Genomic DNA, 27,597 nt, shown 5'->3' on the forward strand with positions numbered 1-27,597 from the left:
GTGATAGACTGGTGACCTGTCCAGGGTGTCCCCTGCCTTCGCCCTAAGTCGGCTCGGATAGACTCCAGCCCTCCCGCGACCCTAGTGAGGATTAAGCGGTATATAGATAATGGATGGATGGATTTTATTTTATTGTTATTATTTTGATTGTTATAATCGCACAAAATCTGGTCTGACCCTCAGTTATTGTGTGGAACCTTCACTGGGGGGTCCCAGTACCCCACATATGCTTTTGGCTGTCCACCCTGTCTTATAAATGGGTTTTTCCCTCCTTACCTCTCCCCTTTTGTTCATGTATTCTGTGGGAGAGGTAGGCGAGACTGTGCCGCTGTAGTCTGTGTGTTCTAATTTACTTAATTCCACCTATAAGTTTACTTTCCCAGTTCTAATATGTTTGTGTATTATTTCATTTCTGTAGGGGTACAAGTCTTGGGAACTGACAGCGGATTTGGGGTGTTTTTTTGTCGTCTGTTAAGTTGAAATAAACAGAGATCTCCTCCAAAAAGATCCATGCTTCGGCTGACAGCAGTAGAGAATCCACTGGTTACTCTCATTTTGTGTACCAGCTGTAATTAGTCCCATTATTAAATTTTTGTTTAAGAATAATAGTCATGCAAATAACTGTGATGAACGATTTTCTTGTCTTTTTCTGTTCACATTCATTAGTTTTAGATTTATGGTATTAACATCACTGTCCACTACCGTTATGCTGAAGTTTTTCTTGACGGCCTCCTTTGTTTATCTGGCTTTAGATGAAAGTATGTACAGCAACTAAATTAAGTGTCTTAATGTCAGTAGATGCTGACTGAAATGCAGTGGCTCAAATATTACAAGTTAAGTGCCTCAGGATGAACAGTTTGTACTAATAAACCAAGCAGAGGCAGGGCCGCTACAACACGGTGAAATGAAAATGAACCTTTTTGTCAGTTTCAATCCAGATGTTTTTATACAAGTGAACAAACGACTCTAACATTATGTAAAATGAGGGCGTCAACAGGCCTCTCTGTGGTGAAAGGTCCCATGTAACTGAGCCTTTTTCACTGCCTGTGCCGTACCTGTCCTCCAGAACTGAATCCATCGGTTCAACCCCTGTCGTGTCAACAACATGAAGCTGATCTGCAAACCGTATGGCTTTCTCCAAACACTCCAGCCCCTGCTTGGTGCGGAAGTCAACCAAGGCCAGTCTCTCCAGTTTGTCCACCAGGTCTGCAGGGATCTGGGCAGGCTGTAATATCAAAGGTGCATCACTTAGACATGCATGTGCGACAGAATGCCTTGTGTGGTCCTTCACTTTCATACAGTTTTCATCCAGCCTCTGATATAACAACAGCATTACAGAATTCCTAAAATTCAATTTGTTTTTTGGTTTTGGACATTCTGTGGCCTCATCTTGCCACCTGTATGACATACTTCTGGAGGCGTCCCAGGACACATATCAGGTTGTAAACAGTCTCTCAGTGTATAATAACAGAGTAGTCTATTTGTTATAACGTTTCATGTAATCCAGTGCCACTCCTATCAAATACTCTCTGGAGATGCCACCATATCTAACAAGACATCCAGGTATTAGGACACTGTGTTTCTATCCAGCCAGCTCTGAGGATGTTACCGGGGGAAGCTGGTCCTCTGGTACTGCCTCCCATGTTGGCTGCTGTGGTACCTGCAGGAGACAAACTCAGGTCACCTCAGTGAGCTGTACCGGCTCCTGATACATCAGACACCAATATATTTAACTTACCTTCGGGTGATGTGGTTGTGAGCTGTACAGACGCCTTACATTAAGAATGCAGCAGCTCCTCCTGTGAAACTTCTTCTCCACGTTTGTTGCTGAATGTCCGTCATTTGATAACAGTTTACATGTGGACCGAATGATCTTCGGTGACACACCACAGGAGGTGCGTGAGACAGCGAGGCTAAACGCAGACATTCCCAACACAGTTAAATAGCCAGCTATGATAAAGGTGTAGAAAAAGAGTCACATTTTGTGAGTCTTCTCGCTCCCGGAAGGTCAGCTCAGGGCTAAACTAGCATCACACGGCTAACAGGAGTTAGCTCAGAGGAGGAGCAAGAGGCTCAACCGTAACGCACTTCCGTGTTCGCTCATCTCCAGACAGACAACGAACTAATTCGCTTTATTTAAAATACATTCACATTATTTTAAAGTGTAATGCACATTGTTACATATTTTAACATTTTAAGCAGCAAGTGGGGAAGTCTGACATATTTGAAAGACGCTATTAATGTTGTAAAAACGTGATATTGTAGACTGCTGCCTTTGGCGCAGGCGCACTGCCGTTAATAACGCACCAACTTTTTTTTGCTAACGGTAGCCTAATTAGCCGGCTTAAAGTAGCGCTATATGTAGCAACGTGAAAATCAGGCTGCATGAATTCATAACGTGATTTTCATAGCTGATAACGACTCAACATGATTTCTGAGAGCCCGGATAGCTCAGTCGGTAGAGCATCAGACTTTTAATCTGAGGGTCCAGGGTTCAAGTCCCTGTTCGGGCGAACGCTGTTTTGATGTCGGACCCACTAGCAGCGCTTCACACATTAGCTTATTATTATTAGCTAAATGCTAACCACAACAAGAGTGATCTTGATGACACCGTAACATCTTTGTTTGGCTTGTTAGCATAAGAGTTGACACCAAACACCGACTACAGCTGACTCTAATACTAGTGTCATTAGTAGAACTCCAGCCAAAGCAGCCTGATCTGATGATGGCGCTAACTACATGCAAAATGGAGGATGTCTATAGTTAATACAGTTCATGTTGACTTGAATGTTTGCACCAAATCTAGACACAGTAACTTAGTCCTAGATAGATTTCCTAATTAAAGTGAATTGATTTGAAAGGGTGCCACACCTGTAAAGAGGCTACTTCCCCAAACAGAAGACACAACAAAGGACAGAAAAATGAAATCTAACTACATGGATGTGGACTCAGCAGGGATAATGTGAGAGAGGCTGAACAACAGGATGATAGATAATTAAAAATAACACAGACAGCCTTCCTGAACTGTATTTCACTTTGTTTTGAATGGTCATACCTGATGCCTGAATTATGTGTTTTGTTTTATATAATTACGCACATTTGATGCAGAGAGAAAAAAAACACAAATTGGTGCTTAAAGTTCATCAGAAAACACAAAACAAAGTGTTTGATGGTTGAAGTTTCCTGTTGGAGGAATGAAATCTGAAGACACTCCATCCAAAACCACAAATGTCTGCCTCATGAATTCTAGAAAAGTCCAGGAATGTATATAATGTCATGGCAGTTCATCATGAGCAAAGTGGTAGCTCAACAGTACTTCACATAAAAAATCTATTAAAAGTGGTGAACTAGTTTGCAGCTTCTCTAAAACTAATTCATGCACTGATATCTAACTTTTGATCGTGAGCCTCACAGCCTGAATAAATGAAATAAAACACACAACACAATACGTTTTGGAAAAATAATGATTCCATTTTTATTTTTTATTATAAGAACATATACCATTTAATATATTTAATATATATTTATATGAACTATTAGTATAGAATTTGATTGTTTTACAATACACATTTAGAACTGGCCACAAAATAAAAATATCAGCTTTACAAACAAAGCGGCATCCCAATGAGAAAATGGATGAATGAATGAATGAATGAATGAATAAATAAATAAATAAATACTTTGGCATGTAAATGTCACAATAAATTAAAACTTTTTTTGTTTTGTTTTGTTTCGTTTCAACAGCATTCACAAAGTAAACACCAATATTAAATGCAACTGATCTTACCACAGTCATGGAACAACACTTGAAGGACAACTGACTGTTAGTTTTTAGGATGATGAGTGACGAGAGTGTTGAGGATAAAAAGCATCTCGCGTGTTCTCACAAACCCCAAATCTGCCTAAAACATCAAAACAGCTCGCCTCAAAAAATGCGTAATTTGCAATTAATTTGGAGAATTGGTCAAACCGAACATTTCATTTCCGTCTCTCTGCTTAAAACACACGTTAAAGAATCTGAATCAACTTTCCATCTGGTCACGTCCCCCTTTTTTCATAGTCGAGCAGAAATGAACATCTGATTCAAGAAACGGGCACCAGACAACACAAGACGATACAAAAATCAAGGTGAGTACTCTGCACAATTTACAAAATATACAATGGTTCACTGGATAATGAAAAATAACTGAGGAGGATTATCAAATCAGGCTTGTTTCTTCATACAAATCTCTGCGCAGACATCCATAAGTCACTTAAATATCAGATTATGGTTATACGAGTGTTAACATAATTCAGTTCTCATAATTTAAACACGTTTTGCTCTCGGTACACTACAGTTCACACGTAACAAATAAAGACATACTATTCGGCAGACGAGGCAGTTCAAGAACATCAAAAACACTGTTGGATGCTAAATCAATGACATGGCGCTGAAAAAGCTAAATCATTCTGTGTGTTAAACATAAGTGGACTTTGGGCTACATTTTGGGCTACCAGCCAGCGCTCTGAATCGTGGAAATTAATTAGTTTTCAGGGTGTAAAGAATATTAAAAATCTGCAGACATTCTTTCTTTCATTACGGGAATACGAGGATAACGTGCTGATATAGTTCTCTTCTTATCTTGTAGGCTATTAAAATAATTAATATAAACTATTATCACAATGTATTTTTCTCATAAATATAGTCTCTGGTTGAGTTCAGCTCTGCATTTTGGTTTGAAAGGCGCAACTAAAGCCATCTTTATCTCAAAATATTAAGTGCACTCGGATTGAGGGATTTCTGAGGAGAAAAAAAAACATATTTAGAAATGAAAGAAACAGTTTTTCAGTTACATTTGTTTTTCACTTAAACATACCGACAAACATCAAGCATAATATTCTCACACACCTGCTGACTACACAGATAACATAGTGGATACAGTCGATAAGGCTCATAGCAGCAAACTGTGATTGTAAAGGCTTCGTGTCGTGTGTGTGTGTTTCTGTGTTCGCTCGTGCGTCTTCGCTCTGGTGCTGCTACAGCCGCTCACACTTTTAGTTGGAAGGAAAAAAAGAAGACAACAATCACTTGTTCTCTATCAGCATCTGCACTTTGCACACCAGATCTCTGGCCAGAGTCAGAATCTGCTTGATGTTGTGGTGCTCGGCCATTTCTGAAAGACAAGTAAAAACAAAACATTGAAGGTTAATCTTTCCACTAGTGCAAGAATGACAGACAGAAAGCAGAATGTGTTTTCTTAAATGTGTGGGACGCTTCTTAAACCTGCTGATGGCAGCAAGTAGCCAGGCATTGTATTTATTTGCTGTCATTTATTGTTCTATTTATTATTTATTCTCTCCATGGCGACCTGTGTGTTTGCAGCTTTTGTCCTTACAGGTCTATTGATTGTCACTGACAGAGTGCCTGAATGTCTATGTTTGTGATTGTTGTTTTTTTATGGTACCCGTCTGGTAATCCTTCGGGGATAAATAAAGTTGTCTGAGACTCTTGAACAGAGGAGCCTGACTGAGCTGATGGCCCTACCACTCTGTAAATATCTGCTGTATGTGGAAAAACTTCAAATACTTATCGTTCATTTGAGCTTGCCCGAGTTTTCATTCTCATATTTAGCTTTGTGTTTAGTTTTAGCTCAGCGACAGAGATCAAGTCATGTTGTAATTAAAAGTTTCGTGGATGCGACGAATCACTCTAAGGTCACGTTGGCAAACCAGTTATATCAGTGAGCGACTGTGAATAAATGCACCACACAGCTGATAATCAAATCAAAAGCTCCTTAATTTAAAGCAGACAAGGGTGCATGCTCCAACACTTCAGAGCCCTGAGCTGTTTTTGGAAATTTCCACCTGAAAAATCATCAGGAACAGCTGCAGAACTGTGAGGACAAACTGAGCGGCCTTGGCCTCGACAGATAAGAGACATCGGAGGGGAATTTTCAAATACAATAAGTCTCATTATTCTTATCACCAGCCAGCGTGAGAGAGTTGAAAAACTCCAGCAAAAACTGACATTTTCCCTTCCGTCTAATCAAAAATGTAGAAGCAGAGAGTAAATAAACGAGTTGTTGACAAGAAGTCTCAACTGCAACTCTGCCAAACAGAAATGAAGCGATTCACACGTTGATTTTACTCATAGTAGTGCTGTACAGCGTCTTCAGTGAATGTGTTACAACCTTAAAAAAAAAAAAAAAAAAGGTGCCGATTGTGTGTTTTGGCAACAGATGGTCTCGGTAGACGGACCTCCAGGGTGGAAGAGGTAAATAAATTCACAAAGCTGTTCACACAAACACTCTTTGCTCCTACATGAACTTCAACAAGCACAGGAGAGCTTATTGAACAGGTTAAAACTGGCAGTGAATCAGTCATTAATATATTTGTTATATATTTGCTTTTTTTGTAATAACACTTCCACCCACTGTTAGTCTTCACATGTAGTTTATTTAAATCGTAATATGTATGTGATCTGTTAAATTGGGCTGCTGCTTGTCCTGGCCAGAAGGCTTTTGTAAAAGAGATTCCTAATCTCAGCGAGACTTTTATGAGTTAAATAAAGATTAAATAAAAATAAAATAAGCCATTTCATAATCAGTAATGCTTGCTTGACACTGTTTTACACTCCAGGTCACTGTGGTTATACGAGGTGTGTCAGAAAAGTTTCAGGACTGGTGTCACAAAAGACATAAGAGTTCATTTGCAAAAACAGATAACTACACTTTTGTACACTTTGAGAAAACTTTTTTGTTGTTGTTGTTTGCTTGAGATAATATCAATCAAACTGAAGTTGAGCGGATTTGACTCAGTAGAAATGACAAAAATAGAGATAACTTGAGTTTGATTGATATTGTCTCAGATAGACGATGGAAAAGTGGGTTTTCTGAAGGTTTGTGAAGCTGGAGTTATCTGTTTTTGCAAATGAACTCTTCATATTTCAAATCCAAACTACAAGTTTTCCCCTTTGAAGTAATCCCCCTGGAGTCTAACCCACTTTCCCAGCCTTCTCTGCCACGCCACCATGCACTCCTGGAAAGATTCTTCAATGATCCTCCTCAGCTCCGTTGTCACAGCCATCTTGATGTCATCCACATGTTCAAAACGGGTCCCCTGGATGACCCCTTTGAGCTTGAGGAAGAGGGAAAAATCCCACAGAGCCAGGTGGGGCGAGTAGGGAGGTTGCTCCAGCACAGTGATGTTCTTCTCAGCCAGGAACTGTGGGATGCTCAGGGCATTGTGAGCAGGAACGTTGTCATGTATCCACAACTTGTCCTGCCACATCTCTCGCCTCTTCTGAATTGAACGAAGCAAACAGGATCTCTTTGTAGACGTGCTGGTTGATTGTCTGAAGGGGAAAACTGGTAGTTTGTAGTTTGGGTTTGAAATATATCTTATGTGACACCAGTCCTGGAAATTTTCTGACACACCTCGTATGTTATTGCTCTTCCATAAAGTTGCAGCCTTGTTCCCGAACTCTGAAGATTCATCTCAGAGGCTCCTCAATGAACACAACTTCCAGCAGGACAACAAGGTGGTGTTTGTGGAAAAGGCACCACCACTGTAATCCTGAGGCCAAGGAAACCTAACCCATGAACATCCCTCCCTACTGGAACCAAAAGCCTCTGTACTCCTTCAGGTCTGCAGCAGCAAGAGGAAAAGAAGCCATAACCAGCATCTCTCCTTGCCAGCGTTCCAACAGGAAAGTTGTGGCACATCTTGTTCTTGGTCTCAAAAAACATTGATAAGAAGATAAGCGTCCTTCAGATGACACTTTAGTTTGCAGTATGTGTTGTTTGTTGCTGTGTCACAGTAGTAAATAAGAACATCATTTTCTAGTTACCTCTTCAAACAACCAACAAATCGGTTGCTGTTTAAACTCCAAGTGACAGTGACAGGACAAATCTGCACTCTGGCGCTCACCAGTTTGAGTGAAATTACTCTCCTCTGAACAGAAAAGAGCAAAAAACCTCAGACTGAATGATTATGTAAAATAAGCCAGTGTGATTTTTTTTTTTCAGATTTGGCTACCAAAGTTGGGACAAATCCAGGCTGCAAAATCGTTCTTTTTTATTTTTTAAATTACTAAATTGGTGTAGCGGAAGTTACAGAATCGTGGCTTCGTATGAGTCAAGCTCTTAACATGCTGGATAATCTCCAGAATGTAGCTTCTTTGTCAGATTCGTGCCTCACATCTTTCAGCTGTGTGTTTTTGTACGACAGGGTTTTCATTATAGGGTTGTAGACTCCAAGCCAAGACAACCCTGATGGTGTCATTTTTTGTTAATTTTTCAGAAATGACAAAGTTCTTTTAGCCACCGATGACCTTGTATAACTGTATCGACAGGGTGCCATGACAACTAGACTCATTTCTGGTGTGTAAAATCGGTGGCTTTAGGATCTATAACACTGTGCACTTTTTACACTTTAGATAATTCAGTGTTTTATCCATTATTCACCCCCAACAATGAGGCCTTTGATTGCTCCCAAATTCATCCTGGAGCATGACGACACCCCCAAACGTGCAGCCAAAGTAGAGAAATGGCTGTTTGTTCCTTACTTTACTGATCGACTAACAACTGCACATCCCTATTTACATGAACTCCAGCTGTATCATAGTGCGTTTTACCATTGAAGAACTTAATGATGTCGGTGAAATCCATGTTGTTCTCCAGGATGATGTCCCTGTACATCTCCACCAGAGCCAGAGCAATGAAGAGGACAAAGTGACTAGAGGAGACATACTTGGCTGCCCAGATGGTTTCCCAGACTGCAAACACGTCATCGTACACCAGCTCTGGAAGACAAAAGCGCACAAAGGAACGGAAGGTGATCAGGGAGGTGAATTCGTCGCGGCTATCAGCGGCGAGAGATAAGACAGAAAGGAGGTATCCGCTAAGGAGGCCGAGCAGATACGCTGAGAAAGTCATGTTAATTAATAGAAAACGGGCTGCGCAGTGGTTAAACCTTTAGCATAGTGAACTACAAAGCCTGATTCATGCCAATTATTTCATCAGCAACTCCCACAAACATTTCTCCAAAAACTCCCAAAACCCCTTCCAAGCCTTAATAAGTGCATGTGTGTTGTTAACAAGCTGCCAAGCGTTTTTTATCCACAAACAGGGCTTAAAGAGGAGCGAGTCTTCTCTTCCTCTAATTGGCACAAACACCGTAACGCTGTGCTGTGGCTTTACCTCGCTTGAAGTCGAGGAGAAACCAGCGGTAGCAGAAGTAGAAGTGGGTGTAGTCTCCGTTCTGGTGCATTAACTCAAACATCTCAGAATCCAGGATCTGTACCGAGAGGGGATCAGAGGAGATTCAGGAAAGAAAAAAAAACAATAATGAGACCAGCTGAGAGGGTAAAATGCAAAGTTGTAAGAAATGAAGGGATTTAGCTGTCCCTGACCGCTACAGTAGGTGTAAAAGGTTTTACTGTATCACCTGGATTAGAGAGCGCATGTTGGCGAAGTGAGTGTCCATAGCTCCTCCGTGTGGAAAGTTTTGATTCATTCTCTTCATGAGTTCGGTGAAACAGCTGAAAGCCAAGGCCTCTGAAAGGAGGAGAGACAGAGGCAGCTGGAGTGAGAAAGCGAGTGGGCAAACTCTCCGCTGTTGTTGCATCAATAACTGTAAAAAATACACCAAATGTCAGAGAAGACGGAAAACAAACAGCGCGTTGACTCACCATCATCCAGAATGACGAGAAGCGGAGCCAGCAGGTCGCACATTCCCTGTACATAACCGATGTCAAGGTGCCTCCAGATATAGCTGTGAATACACAAACAAGACAAGCGAACTTAACTCCACTTGGCTGTTTCTCTCTATGAGTCATACGCTGCTGTCCAGATTGATTTAGAAGGTATTTCTACATTTTGATTCAACACCCAAGCCACGGTTTTCAATAAAATACTCACTACTTACGGAGGCAAGTGGTTTTACTATTCACTATTAGGCTTTTTGAAATTGTAAAACTAGATCCGAGGTGGGTGTCGAGGATGACGGGGCGCTTGGGAGGAAAATGTAGACAGCTTGATTTAATATAAGCTGCAGGAAAAAAAATACAGTCTAAGGATGAGACTGGCTTTTTTTTTTTTTTTTTAACAAACTCTTCTTGTTATCAATAAATGCCATGAAAAGACCAACAAAAGTGTGTTAAATGTGTAAATCTGTTAATACTGCAAACCTGCCTGAATATCTAAAAACATGATCATGACTTTATTGTTTCAGTTTTTAGAGAAGATTGTTGAAATAGGAGTCGACAGCACGATGGATGAGTGAATGAGCATTTTTATGTACATGTCATAAATCCGCTGCAGCCTGCGTGGGCGTCATCTGAGCGCTCAGGCTTTTCACAGTCCAAAGACATGCAGCAGGTTAATTGGCGACTTTGAATCGGCCGTAGGTGTGAGCGCGAACATGCACGTTTGTCTGGTTCTTTGTGTCAGAAATGCAGCGTTCAGGCCCTGAGTCTCGCCTATTGTCAGCTGAGATGAGCTCCTGCACACGTACAGAGGACAAAGCGGTGTATAGAGAATCACAGGATAGACGGATGGTTGATGTGATACATTTTCATCTGAATGAATTAAACCAGGGCTGCAGGGTGGCGCAGTTGGTTAGCACTGTTGTCTCGCAGCAAGAAGGTTGCTGGTTCGCGTCCCGGGGCATCTTTCTGTGTGGAGTTTGCATGTTCTCCTCGTGCAGCGTGGGCTCTCTCCGGGTTCTCCGGCTTCCTCCCACACAGTTCAAAAACATGCTGAGGTTAACTGGTGATTCTAAATTGTCCATAGGTGTGAATGTGAGTGTGCTTGGTTGTCTGTCTCTAAGTGTAGCCCTGTGATAGACTGGTGACCTGTCCAGGTGTCCCCTGCCTTCGCCCTAAGTGAGTTGGGATAGACTCCAGCCCCCCATGACCCTAGTGGGGATTAAGCGGTGTATAGATAATGGATGGATGGATGAATTAAACCAAAGTACTTTGAAATCAATCATGGTGTGCACTGAGAAGGTGCATGAGTGCAATAATTTTGGCCAAATCTGTAAAACAAAACAGCTTTACTGCAGAACTTGTAGGTGTTTGCTCGTAATAATTTTAACTGTGTGTAAAAACAGTGTTTCTCTGCAAAACATAGAAGGAAAATGTTTGTCAATGTATGAGGATATTTGATTTTATTTACAGTTTGTGTTTGCCAGCTATTGCTGCCCATCATTTAACTGTTTTTTTTTACACATTTTTTTTATAGTGCATGCTCACAAGACAATGCCTTTAGAATGAGAAGAAAATTAAAAAAGGAAGCTCATAAATGGTACTCATAGGCACACACTATGGAAGATAAGATGTGAACAAATTAAACATATAACGCTCTGTTGCCGGCGCGGAGGCATAATTAGAATAATCTACAGCGCCTATGTTTTTAGTAATGAAGCAACATGTGACCCAGTGTATCAGAGTGACTCCCTGATGGGTTTTAAATAGTTTATGGGCATCAGAGGAGCTCTGTGGAAGAAGAAGAAGAATAAAATATACCAGGATTTAGCTACTCGTTAATGATCGCTGGTTTTGGTCTCGAATAAATGGATCATTTATTTGATTTATAGTGAAAAGTAATGCGGTGAGACGGGGAGTGGGAACGTTATGATCCAAACAAGAAACAGCACATTTTCATTTCTGAAAATAACCAGCAATTTTCTGTAAATATGAAGATTGTGTCATTATGTCCCTGCTGCTGCTGCTAGTGTTTTACCTGCACATGATGTTGCGCAGTTTCTCCAGGTTGGCAGGAGTGAAGTACCAGTAGTTCCTGTCGCAGCGCTGCACGTCCTTTTCAATGCGGTGCAGATTCAGTGTGTACAAGTCCAAAAGCTCTTGCTGTAACAAATAAAATGACGGTAATTAAAACAAACTCAGGAGAAAGTTGACTTTGCAGAGCACGAATAAATAAGTGTGCTTACAGTGAAGGTACCGCCGGCCGACTCTTGAGAGGTCACTTCGTTCTTCGTGGTTTCAGCCAGAGAGTCGAAGGCAGGGTACAGACTCTCCATCTCTGGCTCCGACAGGATGGACTCGGTGCCCTCTGGACTCAGCTTTCCCTGCTCCTCCTCCTGCCTGAGCTCCACGCGAGGGGCCGAATCATCAGAGGAAGACGAGGTTTCACAGTGTCCCTTCCTGCTGCTCCAAGGCACCATGGAAACTTTGGCTTTGGGGATCTCCTCCATCTCTATGGCCGAGGGAGACTCGTCGGACTCGGTCATGACCTGAGGCTCGTCTTTCTGGGAGGCACAGTAGACTTCTCTTCCTCTCGACATCCTGGTGTCTGACGAGAGAAAGAGATTCTTTTCCATTTCAGGAGGACCGGAAACTTTGAATATTTTCCCTTCTGTCAGTAAGACCGCTTTACTCGTCTTTGATTCGTCCATTTTATTCATCTCTTCCAGCTTTGGCGCTTCCTCACTGCTCGCTTCCACTTCTGCTTGTTGTTCAGTGAGTTCTGCTTTGAGTTGTGTTGCGTCTGTCGGTGCTGTCACAGTATCCACCTCAGACTCTTCTTTTGCTGTTTCCAATGACTCTGCCGTAATAGCTTCTAACTTCTCAGTGTTTTCTTGAGTTTCAGGCTGCAAACTGGTCTCTTTGTTGTCTGTGTTATCATCAGTCTTACTGTTTTCCGCCTCGCCTGCTTTCTCCTCCTCCTCTTTGCCCTTCTCTTGATCTTTCTCCTGGCTGTCCATTTCCTCCGTCGGCCCTTCACTCGCTCCTCCTGCAGGTTTGACGGAGCTCTGCGATGCCTGAGGGACGCCTGCAGATCTGGGAGTCGTATCAGGTGCGGCGCTGTCCTCGGTGCTGAAGGATCCGTCCGACAGTCCAGATGTCACAGAGAAGTTGCGGGAAGAAGGATGCCCAGAGTCGGGAGAGCTCGTCCCGTTCTGCAGAGCTCCATTGGGCATCTTTGGCACCTGTTTGGCCTCTTCGCTTTTTGGCTCCGTTTCAATCTGGTCCACCTCCTCCACGGACTCGAACACCTGCAAGAACAAGCCAAAGGGAAGCAGACTACTCCAGGGGAAGGGATGGGAGGATGTGAAGAACTAGCAGGAGAGAGAGGAGCAGTGGTTCAAAATGTCCAGATCAAACCCATCACTTGAGTCAAACACTGAGAAATGTGACATAAAAGATCAGGATGTTAGCATTTTGAAAACTAACAGAAATACAGTTTAGTAGTTTTGGAGGAGTTTAGAGGTTTTGATACCTGTGTGCTGCTGCTGGAATCACTCTGCAGGCGAGCCAGACTCTGTCTGTCTGAGCTCTGGGAGGACTGGGACTGCAGAATAAAAAATATACATAACAACACTTGACAACATTTTTATTCTCACATTCTTGTTTGTTTCCTCATGTGCAACCCCTCACATTAAAGAGGATACATCAGTAAGGGGTCAAAATGAAAGCAGAAGGCACCAAGATATAGTAACAGTTCAGTCCTAATGCAGGGCAAGCGCCACAGAAACGACTAAAACTGGTGAAATTAACCTTTAATTACCTTTGCCATGACATTTGCTATGTATATTCCTCATTCCTAAGAAGAAATATCTCACATGCTGCAACCCTTAAACCACCATAAGCCCACAAAATAATCAGGCCTCATGTTCTGTCCTCCTCTCAGACTAGCTGAAGACTACACTCTGGCTTCAATGTGTAAAATCTGCTCATGCATGTGTTGCTGTTTCACCTCATTGCTCACAGTGGAATCATGATGGGTCATCTTCTGAATGGAACTGTCGATGCTCGCCCCAGACGAGCACTTTGCTAACGCCGCAGCGTGCTGCTCCTTCTCTCGCTGCCGGACAATCTCCTCGCATCCGAGCCACTCGTGCATGGTCTGTTGGTAGCTCACTCGGACCTGCTCGTCCACCTGGTGTGAAAGTGAAGGGTCAAAGGTCAGCGGTCAGGTGGAAAACGGTCCAGAGGCTACGTCATAATCGTGGAAACAACGAACCTCCTTCCTCTCGGCCTCTGACATTCCAAACTGGTAATGACCCAGCAGGAAAGGCCACACCTCTTTACGCAGCGACGGGTCCACGCCGCCGAAGTAGACCAGACGCAGCAGCTCCTGCTCCTTGTAGGCCTGGAGATACAAAACATGCCTGTGGTCAACTCAATGCTTGTGTTTTGTTCAGTCTTTATATTTTTACGGATTCATTTTAACACACAGAGCCTAAAAACCCTTCTGCAGGTTCAAAGACGTGTTAGTTTTAAGAACACCATTTATCTGATCCAGAAACTGTAAAAATAATCTTCAGATTTTCAAGTTTCTGAGGTGGTCATCTGTCATGTCAACAAAAACAAAGGACAGATTCTGTAACAAAACCTAAAAATTCTGAGGTGTGCAGCACAACCACCAAGCCATGATTTACACAGCTATGATCCTCTGTTACAAGAGAAAAAATGCTAAAAAAAAAAAAAAAAGGCTAGAGGCTGCCAGTGCTGTGGTGACTACCTCAGTCATGGTCAAATGTTGCACTCAAATTATGTATAAAAAACAAAGTGTGTTGACTAGGAATATTTGGCAATAAACAGTTTTTCATTCTCAAGCCAAGCTGTCCTTGACTGCAGGTAAATGTGTCCAGATAAACTGCAGATGTGGACTCTGGGATTGACAGGCCCATTAGTCACGCTTCCTGCACACTGGTGCGAGATTAATGGTGTGAAGCACATGATCAGCGGAGGATGAATATGGATGAGACGCGAGACTGACAGAGTGAAAAAAGAGACGCTGGGAGTGGACAACACACTGTCAGCGGTTAATAGTGTTGGGGCGACGTGACACCACAGATACGTACTGTGCAGTCCTGCAGGAACGTCTGCCACACGTCCGTGGTGAGCCCCTTGTAGGCGTCGCAGGGCGCGTCGGGCGCCACGATGGTGTGATTGACGAGAGCAGAGAGGTGTGTTCGCACAGTGGACAGGTGACGGCAGTATGCCAACCCTGGTTCACAACACACTGCATTATTTAATGCCTCTGCAGAGGCAAGTGATGGCTAAGCAGCACATTTACATAGGGAAGGTGAATAGATTTAAATACTGTGGTCTCTATTGTAAAGACCTCCTTTTCTTCACAGTCTTTGCTTTAATATTTTATACTTTATATTTATATTTATCTTTCCTTTCACGTCATTTTTTTTACTTGTGTATTGCTGCCACAGAGGATGGTTAGGGCTACAACAATATTTCACTGCTGTAACTCTGTCTTTTTAACATTGCTTTCACAGTGACAATAAAGACTGATTCTATTCTATTCTATTCTATTCTATTCTATTCTATTCTATTCTATTCTAGATTTAAACATTCATCTTTTCGCTGTAAACAGGAATGAATCACTTACAGCCATAAAATGCCCTGGAGATGATCTGATACTTCATGTTGTCACATAGCAGCTTCAGAGGAGCCCTGCAGGAAGACACAGCACAGATTATATCATATTTGTACAGAAAACACAACTATTCTGGTCTCTGTTGTTAAAAAAAAACTACCATCAGATCATCATTTAACTGGTTATCTAGTGCATGAGAAGTTCATCCTAAATGTATTATATACTGTTTAAGAGCATTCTAGTTGAACTGAGAAGTCCAGAGCTCAGACTAAGAGTCGGACAATTCAACTGGAACAACCACAGCGTAGGACCAACCAGACCTTTGACGAGGCGGCTTTTAGTGAACCTGAGAGCAGCTGGATGTGTAGAAATCTTTAAATGAAATCTTGAAGCCTATCTCTAAAAGTAGGGTTTATAGTCTTGACTTATTTTATTCATGTATTTCATTGTTTTGGTGTTGTTATGTTTATTCTATTTCTGTCTTTATGATCTTTTTTTTTATTTTGAGCTTTTTAAAAATTTATTTTATTACTTGATCACATTTCCATGCTTTGTCTTTTAATCTAATTTGATCTAGTTTTTCTTCTTTTATATTCTTGTTTTGTCTTTTTAACCTTTTTAGCTATTCCTTTTTGATTTAGCTTTATTTCACCTGTCTTCTTTTATCCGTTTATGGGTTTTCTCAGCAATCTGGTGAGCACGCTGAGCTGAATGACAGGCGCTATGCAAATAAAGTTTGACTGTACTGACGGATTGATTGATTGATGGATTGTTTGTAGTCAGATTTCTGACTTGGAAAGTCAAAAGAACGTCACTGACATTGACCTAATAATCCAAGCTGGCTGCTCAGTGAATAACAGCACTGAAAGCTGCAGTAATGTACAGTTTATCTGGAAACGAAGAAAATCAGTCGTACAGACAGCACCGTCCGACTTCAGTTGTTGCTTTAGTGTTTGTAGGCACAAAATACAGCATAATGTGATGTTATCAGCTGGTATTGCTCATAATAGCTGACCAAGGTTTTCTTGGAAGTGTGCATCTGAATTCTCTGAGTTGTTGCAATGCTAAATGGTCAGAGACGGTGTGAAGGGGAGACTCACAAATTAAGTAGTTCTGAATAGAAACTTATGGAGAATTCCGTAATGCCAAACATGGCTGACACAAGTTCTGCTCCCCCCTCTGACATCTGAACCAGGAAACATCCAGCAAATTTTATTTCGCAACAAGCACAGTGTTGTCAAACCGTGTGCATGCATAGTAGAAGTATAGCATGAAGGGAAATACTTTATTTTGGGACAAAGTCAGCAAACTCTGAATGTCTTTTTAATAAAACTACAGCTGTGGCTCTACCCGCAAACATTTAAACAGGAGCCTGATATTGTTAATCTGACATAACGGCCCAGGGTGCTACCGAGATGGATGCCGAGCTCTGACTTCTGCGGTAAATGAAACGCCGTATTTATTGTTGGCGTTGACCTTTAATCAAATGATAAACTATCGTTCTGCCATACAGAACAAATAGGCTAAGCAGCTTGCCTTTTTCTATAGCCTTCATCCGTGCTATCTGCATTGCTTATCACCTCATTCTACCAACACATTCTCATTCCAGCGAGGTAAATGTCACATAATTATCTGCTGTATAATTGCTAGGATCATGTATCTTTGTTCCATCCCTGGTTATCTCTGTATTGCTGAGGATGTCAGGTGAGTGGGTGTGTTTCTGCAGCCTCCAGCTGTACCCACTGTCACGATCTGACACGGCTCAGTCTAGCTCGGAGCGTGTTCATCTCTCACCTCTCGTGGTTGCACCCCTTGGGTGTCGCCCCGTCAGAGAAGCTCCCCTGAGAGCAGGAGGAACACGACGACTTCCTGAGAGTGGGATGCCACATCGTAGCTCCCTGATCCATCAGATCTGGAGGAGTCACTGCACACAAACAAAAACACACGTCGCTTTAGAGGCGTTCAAGAACGATTACATCTGCGCTTAGATGATTTAACCACAGCTGTAAACATTTTAGCATAAGCAGAATTACACTGATCGGTTGTGATCTGCTTAAAGCACTTCAGATTACAGTTTATTTGAGCTTGATTCCTGTTAGAGCAAAAACAAAGCACATAAACAAAAGCATTAATGCAATCTGGACATGATGCACAGTTTGAAAGCTTGAAGCCAACGTATTTAGTTACATTATTATACGGGAAAAGATCAGTCAAGCAAGAGTTCAGGAGCCATATTTGATCAATCCACACACACCGCCTGTTAAAAGGTTACCGCGTCGTGATTCGGTAAAAACAGTGTGACACAATGCGGCTTTATAACGCTGCACATCAATAAACGTTGCCAGAGGCGCAGGACAGGGCAGGAGGATATTAGATGCAAGGAATTAAAGCGAGGCAAGCTGACAGATGGACAGACGAGCCGAGGTGTGACAGTGTTACAGCTGCTTCCTGTGAATGAGGGGGATTCTTCAGGACAGCTGCACGACCTCCTGGGTACAACCAGAGTCCCTGCTTTGGAGGGGGACTGTCCGCTCCGGTGAAGGGAGAGGGAGGAAGTCAGATGGGTTACAGTCACTGCAACAAACAACGGGCGACATTTTCATCAAAATGCAACGATCTGGAGAAGCCTGTGGACGCTGCTCACGCTCATTTATTCCTCTGGAGGGGAAACTCACCAAACTCCGACTGACTGTTTGGGAAGAGTATGCGGAAGACGTAGTCTGTGGCCTCGTCCTCCTCCTTATCTGAGACCGAGTCTGAGGATCCAGATCCCTGAGGAACCCTCTTCCGCAGCTTGGGAAACACTTTCCCCTGCAATGAGAGAAAAAAAATTGTTATTAAACTAATGCCAGCGACAAAAATGTTCAACCGTTCAGCTCAGTTAAGCCATCCGAGGAATTAAAGTTGATGAGCGTGTGTATGATTAAGCCTATTAATAGTAGCTGAACATGCGTGGGTGGTTTTCATTATTCAGTTTAGCTGCAGATACAAAGCTGCTCAGGGTCTAACAAAAGCATCCATTCAATAAAGTAGACACTTTTTGTGTGGTGATGCGGAGAGAACAATTCATCAGTATTACTTCAGACAATACTGCAATGAGGCAGCGCATCTACTTCCAAACCTAAATGTCTTTTGTATTGATTTATTGATCCGTTGAGGTCCATTGAGCATTTTAGTGCTGTTTTCTGGAGGAATGGCAAATATGTGTATGTGTTGTGTTGTGGATCTGAAGCAAAGTAAGACCTCCTGCGCTGACCTTTCCCCTCTGGGACCAGAGCGGAGGGTCCAGCTGGCCGTGAGGAAGCAGGCCGTTCTCCAGGCAGGAGAGGAACTGGAGCAAATGGCCTCCTCTGGGGAAGCGAAGTGGAGGTCTTTGGATCCCATCCTGACTGACCAGCACCACCGTGCCCCCGCTGTCCACTGCAGGAGACGTACAAGAGATGATTCCTTTAATAACTTGTTCAATCGCTCGATCAGTACAGTGCTTGTAAAAATGTATTCACCACCGCTGGAAACTTTGCAACACTGACTCACGGTCTGATATAATACAGCTTCTTTGACAGATATTTACAAGACAAGACTCTTTAAAGACAAAGTGAAAGCAGATTTTTACAAAGTAATGTCAATCAATTAAAAAATGAAGAGTTCAAGTGCAAAAACAGATAACTCCATCGTCACAAACCTTCAGAAAACCTCTTTTCCATCGTCTATCTGAGACAATAACAATCAAACTTAAGTTATCTCTATTTTTGTCATTTCTACTGAGTCAAATCCACTCAACTTCAGTTTGATTGATATTATCTCAAGCAAACAACAAAAAATAAGTTTTCTGAAAATCTACAAAAATGGAGTTATCTGTTTTTGCAAATGAGCTCTTCATATATTAAATGTAAAAATAAGTGGCTGCATAAGTATTCACCACCTTCACGTCATATTTAGTAGATGTGACTTTGGCCACAGTTATTACATTAAGCCTACGTGGATGATCTCATTACACATCTGGACGCTGCAATTTTACCCCAATTTTACCACAGTTTCTCCCATCTCTGCTGCTGAAGCTTGTTACTCCTTCACAGAAGTCATAGGTGTCATGGTGGCCTCCCTTAAATTTTGTTGTATGTCAATACAATGACAATAAAGAACCTGAAGCTCACTAGTCTCTGTCTTCCACCATCACTCAGCGTTTGGTGACAGCTCGCTCCAGGCAGATGAACACGTGCCATATTTCTTTCATGTCTTAATGATCTATTTAACTCTGCTCCAAGGGATGTTCAGTGACTCGGAAATTTTCTTGTATTCATCCCCTGACTTTTTACAAATCTTTTCACAGAGCTGCTTGGAGCGTTATTTGGCTTTATGGTTTAGTTATAACCAGGAGTACTAATTCACCAGTGCCTGGTCCTTCCAGTTACAGTTGTCTTGATACTACAGTCACTTGAGACACATTTACGGCACTCAGATGATCTCCATTTCACTCATTGTGTTACTTCTGGCACCAGCTGGCCGCACCTGTGTTGAATTAGGTGAGTCTCTTTAAAGGCTGTGAACACTTGTAGTCAATTATTTTACATGTAAAAGTTCAATTACTTGACATCACTTTGTAGAAATGCCTTTAAGTAGGTTTTTGTTCTGACTTCTGGTCGAATTAAAAAACCACAACCAGAGGACCTGAGGGTTCCAGAGGTTTCATAGGATAAAAACTAATCTGATAAACAGGTAGGACCAAGACCATTAAGAGCTTTTTAAACCAATTAAAGGATCCTAAAATCTATTCTGCAACAGACAGGTGGCCAGTACAGAGACTTTAAAATTGGTTTTAATTTGCTTTCCTTCTGTTGTTAGAACACGCAGGCTGCTGAGGTTTTCTTTGTGGGGAGACCAGAGAAAACAGCATTTCAACAATCAATCCTGCAGGGACTAAATATGTGTAGCACTGTCTCTGTATCGCCTTGAAAGAGAAGCAATCGCAGTCTGGCAGTGTTCTTTAAATGATAAAATGCGTTCTCAGTTTCTAATATAAGATCTGTGTGAAATTTAAGTCAAAGATGATGCTTTGATTTTACTTGTTGACATGATTTAAACACCAGTGTTAACTTCAGCACTCCCTTGGCCCTCACACATCACAAGATATGATTGCATTCATGACATTTTTTTTCAAAACCTGTGCAGGTAATAAAATAAAAAGGCACTAACACCCTGCAAACACTGCAGCATAAAGCAAAGGTTTGTATGCACCCACCTTGCTGATGACAGTGCAAATAAACTATCTCCTCCAGAGGGATTGTCATGGCGTAGTCCCAGTACACACTGAAAGACATTAAATGAAGGAGACAGTCAGTAAAACCACGACTAAAACTATAGTCTCAGCGCACCGAGCGGATCACAGGCAAACAGTGAAAAACAAATCCATAGGCATTATTTACATGTTACCTGAATCAGAACCTCGAGGGCCATTCATTTTAGAGCTAACAAAACAAAATTGCTTAGAGTGCACACAAAGACAAGCAGGCACAGAACCTAATGCAGCAATCAATCTTTTTGATGAGAGAAACCATGCACAGGCACAGGAACATAACATGGTTTGCTAGTTTGAGAGATGTCTGACAGTGTCTCAGTCAATAAACCATCTGTTGGCTGCTGGTGTGCTGAAAAAAAAAAAAAGGGCCTCATCGGATTTGCAGCGTTTATTCAGCATATTGAGGCCCCGAGCCACACACACACTCAAACACGCTGCATTATTCAGTAACACCCGAGTATTACACGAGCAGCGCTGAGAAGAAGTAAGGACATAACGCAGTGCTTAGACGGCTTTGTGGGGGAACATTACATGTTAGCTATTCTCGGTATGAGCGGGATCACTAATTATCAAACACAGGCTTCGTAGACATAATCAGGATGCATTTGCAGATGGGTAATTTTGCACCTGCGCTCATAATCCAAGTCTCCAACAGAGCCGTTCATGAGCTGATTGGGCGTCCACTTCAGCGTCATGATGTCGGCGGTCTGGTGCAGAGAGAGGTAACCTGGGATAGCCTCCATGTCATCCCTCTGAAAACAAACACGAGTTTTCATTTAAAGCAAGAAACGAGGATTTGTTTGTATGTATGAGCCTGAAGCAGATTGCACTGATGCTGGAGAAGAAAAATGCCAAAGAAGGCTGCTAGCTATGTAATTACACTGATAACACACGAAGAAACAATTACACACAGAGCAAGCAGGTGAAGATCTGAGATATCTAAAGCTGAATGCATGTCATCTTTTGAGCATATAGCACAATTAGTTTATGGGAACATCTGACTGGAGTGCATGAAAACTATAGGGTGGCAACACAATATGTAGACTTCCAGTTAGTTCAGGGTTTTAAACAGTAGAGGAACATTCCAGAGATTTAAATGATATCATTCCTAGGGAGTATCATATCTATATATCGATACGTGCTGGTGAATAACCAGACAGTTACCGGCTGTACAAGCACGTTGTTCTTGCCAAACAGTAGCGTTGCCCTGTTGTTTTGATGCAGCGACTCCACATATTCCCGAGCTGATGGCGAGGGGGAAGGGCGTTCATCCATGCTGCTGCTGGAGTGCCGCTTCTGGATCTGCACAGCCCGGGACATGAAATACATCAAATCAGATAACAAAACTGATGACTAACATGCGCTCATTCATGTGCACCAGTGCAGCTCCTCTCGTTCCTGATGCCAAAGACCAGCCCGCCTCTGCTTGGGACGCACACACACACACAAACACACACACGACGGTAACGAGTATCGTGGTGTGTGAGATAGGCCGTGTTGACCTGGTTCACTGACAACATGACGACTGAACAAGTGTGAAGGTCTCCGATACGCTCTGTTCTTTCTCCCGGGACACACTGTGCTTCACTTAATGCAGTAATCTGAGCAGGTCCACCAGACAGACGGCAAGAACCTCAAAAGGCAGTGAAACATGATGAAAATATCAGAGTACTACATACACATTAGATACACTAAAAGGAGCGTGAGAGTAACTCTATATGGTCAGTTACTGTAACATCAGATGTCGTACTAACACAGAGCGCAGGCCGCTTGGTGGGAGAGTCCTGCCTGCAGTGACCACTGTGGATGCGATGTCTTTGCACCAACTCGTCAGCAGACGGATCTGTCCAGAAGTGGTCCGCCGTCTTCATCTTTGTGTACTCCAGAGCACAAGGTCCAACTGTCACGAGTAAAGCAGCACAATTAGATGATGCAGAAACAAGATCTATGGTTTTGTTAGAATATCTAAAATATTAAACATCACACTGAAAAATAGAGGGAAAGAGGGAATATACTGAAAACTGGCTTATAAACAGCCAAACCTGTTCTCACAGCGAGGTGGACTGTCTGTGGTGTACAGATACATATATGATACATATATATATATATATATACATCCGCTCTGCCTTTCTGTACTTTTAAGTACTTATTTATTTGATATACTACAATACATGTTTACATACACCTATGTATACATGTACTGCCTTTGGTGATTTTTGCATAACTGAATGGTGAATTCTTTATTGATTTTGTGAACTTCTCCAAATATCTCACATACTGGCAATACACACTTTAAGTACTGTAACTTCAGCACTTCAAACTCTAGTACTTATAATCATGCACTTTGTATTACTGATTGATTGATTGATTGTACTGTATTTGTGTATTTTAAAGCCTTGTGAGTTACATTTTTTAGTCTGTGACCCACCAAGGGACAACAGATGCAAACTAGCATTTATAATATGTACTTTTTTTACGTTTGTTCATTAATGTGCACTGTCCCTTTAAAAAAAACAAAAACAAAAGTGAATTATTTTAAAGATGTGCAATAATAGGTCTCTATCTTCTGATTCACCGTAAAACTAGAATTTTATGATAGACGAAGCCCGTAGTTCCCAAACTGTCTGCCTTCATTTGTTGAAAATCATGACTGCTGGTTACAGACAGTCTGGAGACAGTGGATAGTTCAAAGGGGGAGTTTTCCTTCCCAGATTTTTAAAATTCATCTCAGGGACCTTGAAGTTGCAAAATTGTTCAGAACGGAAAAAAAAAAAAAGCAGAAAAATGCGTTCCTGCTTTGGTATTCAGTTCATAATCCGTAGATTTAATTTGGTACTTCTAGAGTTGCCTGTTGCTGTTTCTGGCCTGACTCCAGTGAAAACAGCTGGTGGGAAGCCGGTGAGGGATCATGTCCTTGTTGCTGCCAAATGGACTTTGACTGGTTAACTTTTCTGTCTACTTCTGTCTCTGGTCAAGAGTAGAAGCTCGAAATAACAAAGACCGCATATACAGGGACCTTACTGGTAGTGCACATAGGAAGAAGAATAAAGCACCAAAGTACATCTCTGACATGTTGGTGCCCATATGAAGCATCTCGGGCTCTGAGAACCTCAGGGAGAGGTCTCCTGCTGGTACCCAGAGTCAGGACTAAACACGGTGAGGCTGCGTTCCAGTTTTATGCAGCTAAAATCTGGAACTGTCTATCAGAAGATATGAGACAGGCCTCAACTCTGACAATGTTCAAACCCAGGCTGAAAACAATTCTATTTAGTTGTGCATATGACAGCTGGAAGTATTATATCTGGACTCTTCTAATTAGTAATTACATTTATGTTTTTATGGATTGATTACATCTACTTCTTTGCTTTTAATATAATTAATTAATGATTATATTTATGTTTGTATGGATTGATTATATCTGCCTCTTTGCTTTTAATATAATTAATTAATGATTGTGTTTATGTTTTGTGGATTGACTTTATCTGTCTTCTTGTGTGAAGCACTTTGAATTGCCTCAGGTAAATTCAAACCTACAGTATATGAGACACATGATGTTAGACGACCACAGTAAATTAAAAAAACCTTTTAACGTCACATATTATTACCTAACAAAGACGCAAGGATAGGTCCGTCTACAGGGTCCATTAGAACAGCCTCTTTCTCGTAGTATTTACTGGAAGACAAGCGTGAAAAGGGAATTTTGAGGTTAAATAGAAGTCTTGTAACACAGTAGGACAAAGTGTTTTTTTGCCCTCCACACACCTGCTGTTCTCCACCAGGTAGAGAACTATCTTGTCCAGCACCTTCTCGAACAGAGCCGTCCTGATCCACAGGTTCTTCACCCCCTGTGGGTTGAGGCTGGGCAGTCGGGGCATCTTGCGAAGGCTGTCTTGACTTTGCAAGCTTTGACTTCGTCTGCAGAGGGGAAGAGTTTTGATTTTTCAGAAAAAGCACAAAACGTTTTAAAAAAATTCCATCAAGCGAAACCGTGTTTGCGTCACACTATTAGCATTAGTGATTCATGATTCAAAAAAAGCTTATCAGCATGAATTATTTAGAAGCTTTATATAATAAAATAAAAAAAATAAAAACACACAGCTCTTCAGACGGACAGACAGTCATTTGTGTTCAGTGCTTTTGCAGCAACAATCAAACAGGCTTTGATGAAAGCTTTGAAGTCTGCTGTGATGTGCGAGAATGAGCCGTGATGAATGCGTCTCTCACTTTGTCTCGATGATCTGCTCCAGCTCCTGGGCCTTCCTGCACAGCTCCTCAGCCGGGGCGAAGCTTTTCCCCACCTTCATGAAGAGCGCTGCTATCTTGTTGCTACGCAGAAAACCCGCCGCTCGTCGCTTCAGCCCGTGAAGAACACACGCCTCCACTGCAGCTGTATGGACACACAATAAAACATACTTTATTAGTACTACTACTTGGTAGCACTTCACTGATACTATACACCAGAACAACACAACAAGAAGTGACACAGGAATCCATAATAACTATAAAATCATGAAAAGTTAAAGAAAAGGCAGAAAATGCCTTTTGTGGCGCCAATGTTTTTTTTTTTTTGTATTTTGAGAACAAAATACACCTTTTCTTGCTGTTAAACACTGGTGTAATTGTAACTTAATTAGCACACGATAACAAATATTCAGTATTGTTTTTGGATCACTTAGGGGCTTTAAGAAAGATGTAAACACAACACTAGTTTATGAAGTTGTTGCATATGTTCTAATAACAGTTATGCATTTACACATCATGAAGAGGAAGAGCAGCTTTGGCATGTCATCTTTAGTTGTTTACCTCCTTCTTGCTTTGTTTTGTTCTCCACCAAACACTGAAAACATTATTCATATTTTAACAAAACTAATTTAGAAGCCATAAATCCAGAACAAGTATAATTAATGAATTAGAAACCAGTGAACCTTAAATTTTAACACTTGAAATCAACATTTTGTGCAAAAAAAAAGGCAATTTGGTGCACAATGTGGCACCTAACATCTCCCAAGAAGACATGTTTTTGTACACATAGCATATCATACAGCCACTTCAACAGAGTTTCAAGTTATTCCAACAAAATAATTTACCTTGTCTCTACACTGTTCTCAAAAGAGTCTTCAGTATGTACGTCAAAAACAAACAGCAGCAATACGTTTGAGCACAAAATGTGAGAATTCAAGAGTGTTTTCCTACATAATAAATTATGCTTGGTGCATCTCTAAACAACTATTTTATGCTCACATTCAAAGAATTTCAATACAAAATAAAACATGTGTCTTGTGTCGGGTAAAAAAAATGAAGCCATTATGCTACAATTTCAGAAAAAAAGTTTTATTTTTGCTTCCTAACGTGAGGACTGCGTATTTACTGAACATTTTCTCTGGTTTCTATCCATTTCCAATTAGTCCATGCCTTTAAATAATCTAGTCCAGTTCATCCACCAACTTAATGACATGTTGACACACTTGCGCAGTCGCTTGACTGCCGTGAAGAACAGACATCCGCCCAGCTTCCCTCTCAGGCCTACGTGGCAGCGCAGCCGAGAGCTGTGTTGACATTTGAGTTCTCTTTCAGGACTAATCCTGTGGCTCTGCTCACATGGGGTCAGGGGGAAGGCTGGGGTTGCCATGACAACCCCTGTTGATGGAGCGATCGAGCTCTGGGAGAGATGAGCAGAGGGAGGGGCAGCGACGACTCACCAGCATCATGATCTCTCTCTTTCCACCGTCCTCACTCCTTCAGGCACAGCTCCTCTCTTTCCTTCACTCCGTCGCTCTTCACTGAGCTTCTCGGCGTTCCTACAATCACCCTCCCCGAGGTTTCCCTTCAACGCCGGGCAATAAAAAGTGCCACCAGAGCCATCAACTTCCAGGATGTCTCCAACAACGTTTCTGCACATCTCTTTTCTTCTTCTCTGTTTTCATGCATTTTCTTTTTCTGACCTTATCTCTTTGATCATTAGAAGAGCAAGAAGCTAAATGTCAGAACAAAGCACTACATTAAAAGGTCTCCAAATATAGTTCATGCTCCTTAGCCTTTCATCATTTCGGCAAACTAGTCTGTGATGTCAAAAGTGCAAAGAAACACTTCCAAACCTTTATAGTTTTTGAAAGCTGCAGTTAATCTACCAAGCTACTAAGAAAGCTCCCAGTCGGCCACAGTCACTGCAGCTTAAAGTGCTCTGAAATGACCAGCAGCATACATACTGCTACATACAGTACGTCTCACACTTGGGAAATTTCTTTACCACCGTACAGCACATGTAAAATCATACACAAAAGAATCAATGATAGACACGGATTTTCCATCTCAACTTATTTACTAAATTCAACAGTTAAATGGAAGAAAATGAGCATCAAGCCCAGAGGATCGGTCCTTTGTACGGTCCCTTCTGGTGAAAACAGCTAACGCGGTAAATTGCCTCTAATCATCCTGTATCTGTGGCAACTGAGTGCATTAAGAGACTCTTGTCAGTGACACACAGCTGACCAACACTTCAGCGAGAAGCCACAGCCACCAACACGAGGCCTCAGTGTGGACGGTGTTGTAAATATCAGTCAAAAAGTGAACCACTGATCATATTATTATTTATCTACTCAGCGAACAGTTAAGACGGTCATGATTGAATTTGGGTTTTTTTTGTTTACGAGCGTGTGCTTTTACCGTCATCTAAGAAATCACATACTCTAAAAACTAAGGAATGTGATTTGCTGATCAGTTAATGTGGTTGAAGTAAACTGAAATCAGAACATTCAGGGTTACTACTGAGGGAGAAGGTGAGACACGTTTTCCAGATTTTGCCAACTGATGCATTTCAGTGGTGCTGTGACTCACCACAACCAATGAGTCTGAGCATCAAACTCTCTCTTCTGAGGGTACGGACATGTGTTAACGAGTGGAAGCTTTTTTGTTTTTAATTGCCGATCAATCTGTCAGTTATTTTTTAAGATGAATACATTTGCT

At 41.8% G+C, this 27,597-nt stretch overlaps 2 protein-coding genes and 1 non-coding gene across 3 annotated transcripts in view; 1 reads left to right on the plus strand and 2 right to left on the minus strand.

Annotated features, from left to right (window-relative positions):
- Nucleotides 1-2,060, minus strand: part of gatc (glutamyl-tRNA amidotransferase subunit C) — a 6,203-nt gene extending 4,143 nt beyond the window's left edge. The window contains exons 1-3 of the mRNA XM_008276583.1: nucleotides 1,739-2,060; nucleotides 1,610-1,660; nucleotides 1,056-1,225 (exon numbers count right to left, since the gene is read on the minus strand). Coding sequence (XP_008274805.1) covers nucleotides 1,056-1,225; nucleotides 1,610-1,660; nucleotides 1,739-1,927 — 410 coding nt within the window. The 5' untranslated portion in view covers nucleotides 1,928-2,060. The remainder of the gene's footprint in view (nucleotides 1-1,055; nucleotides 1,226-1,609; nucleotides 1,661-1,738) is intronic.
- Nucleotides 2,061-2,440: 380 nt separating this feature from the next.
- trnak-uuu (transfer RNA lysine (anticodon UUU)) lies at nucleotides 2,441-2,513 on the plus strand. The gene has a single exon. It is a non-coding gene; the product is annotated as a tRNA-Lys (tRNA).
- Nucleotides 2,514-3,468: 955 nt separating this feature from the next.
- sgsm1a (small G protein signaling modulator 1a) lies at nucleotides 3,469-26,263 on the minus strand. Its single transcript, XM_008276618.1, has 23 exons — nucleotides 26,233-26,263; nucleotides 24,859-25,021; nucleotides 24,397-24,549; nucleotides 24,240-24,307; nucleotides 22,389-22,534; nucleotides 21,799-21,936; nucleotides 21,262-21,386; nucleotides 20,578-20,645; nucleotides 18,595-18,758; nucleotides 18,014-18,149; nucleotides 17,133-17,262; nucleotides 15,351-15,415; nucleotides 14,809-14,954; nucleotides 13,965-14,093; nucleotides 13,698-13,880; nucleotides 13,221-13,292; nucleotides 11,932-12,996; nucleotides 11,724-11,848; nucleotides 9,671-9,753; nucleotides 9,427-9,536; nucleotides 9,180-9,276; nucleotides 8,615-8,782; nucleotides 3,469-5,153 (listed from the first exon to the last, which is right to left on the minus strand). The coding sequence occupies exons 1-23, from the start codon at nucleotides 26,261-26,263 to the stop codon at nucleotides 5,065-5,067; spliced, it is 3,654 nt and encodes a 1,217-aa protein (XP_008274840.1). The 3' UTR covers nucleotides 3,469-5,064.
- Between the last annotated feature and the right edge of the window lie 1,334 nt (nucleotides 26,264-27,597).

Source organism: Stegastes partitus, unplaced genomic scaffold (genome assembly GCF_000690725.1).
Source record: "Stegastes partitus isolate 25-593 unplaced genomic scaffold, Stegastes_partitus-1.0.2 Scaffold77, whole genome shotgun sequence".
Lineage (NCBI taxonomy): Eukaryota > Metazoa > Chordata > Actinopteri > Pomacentridae > Stegastes > Stegastes partitus.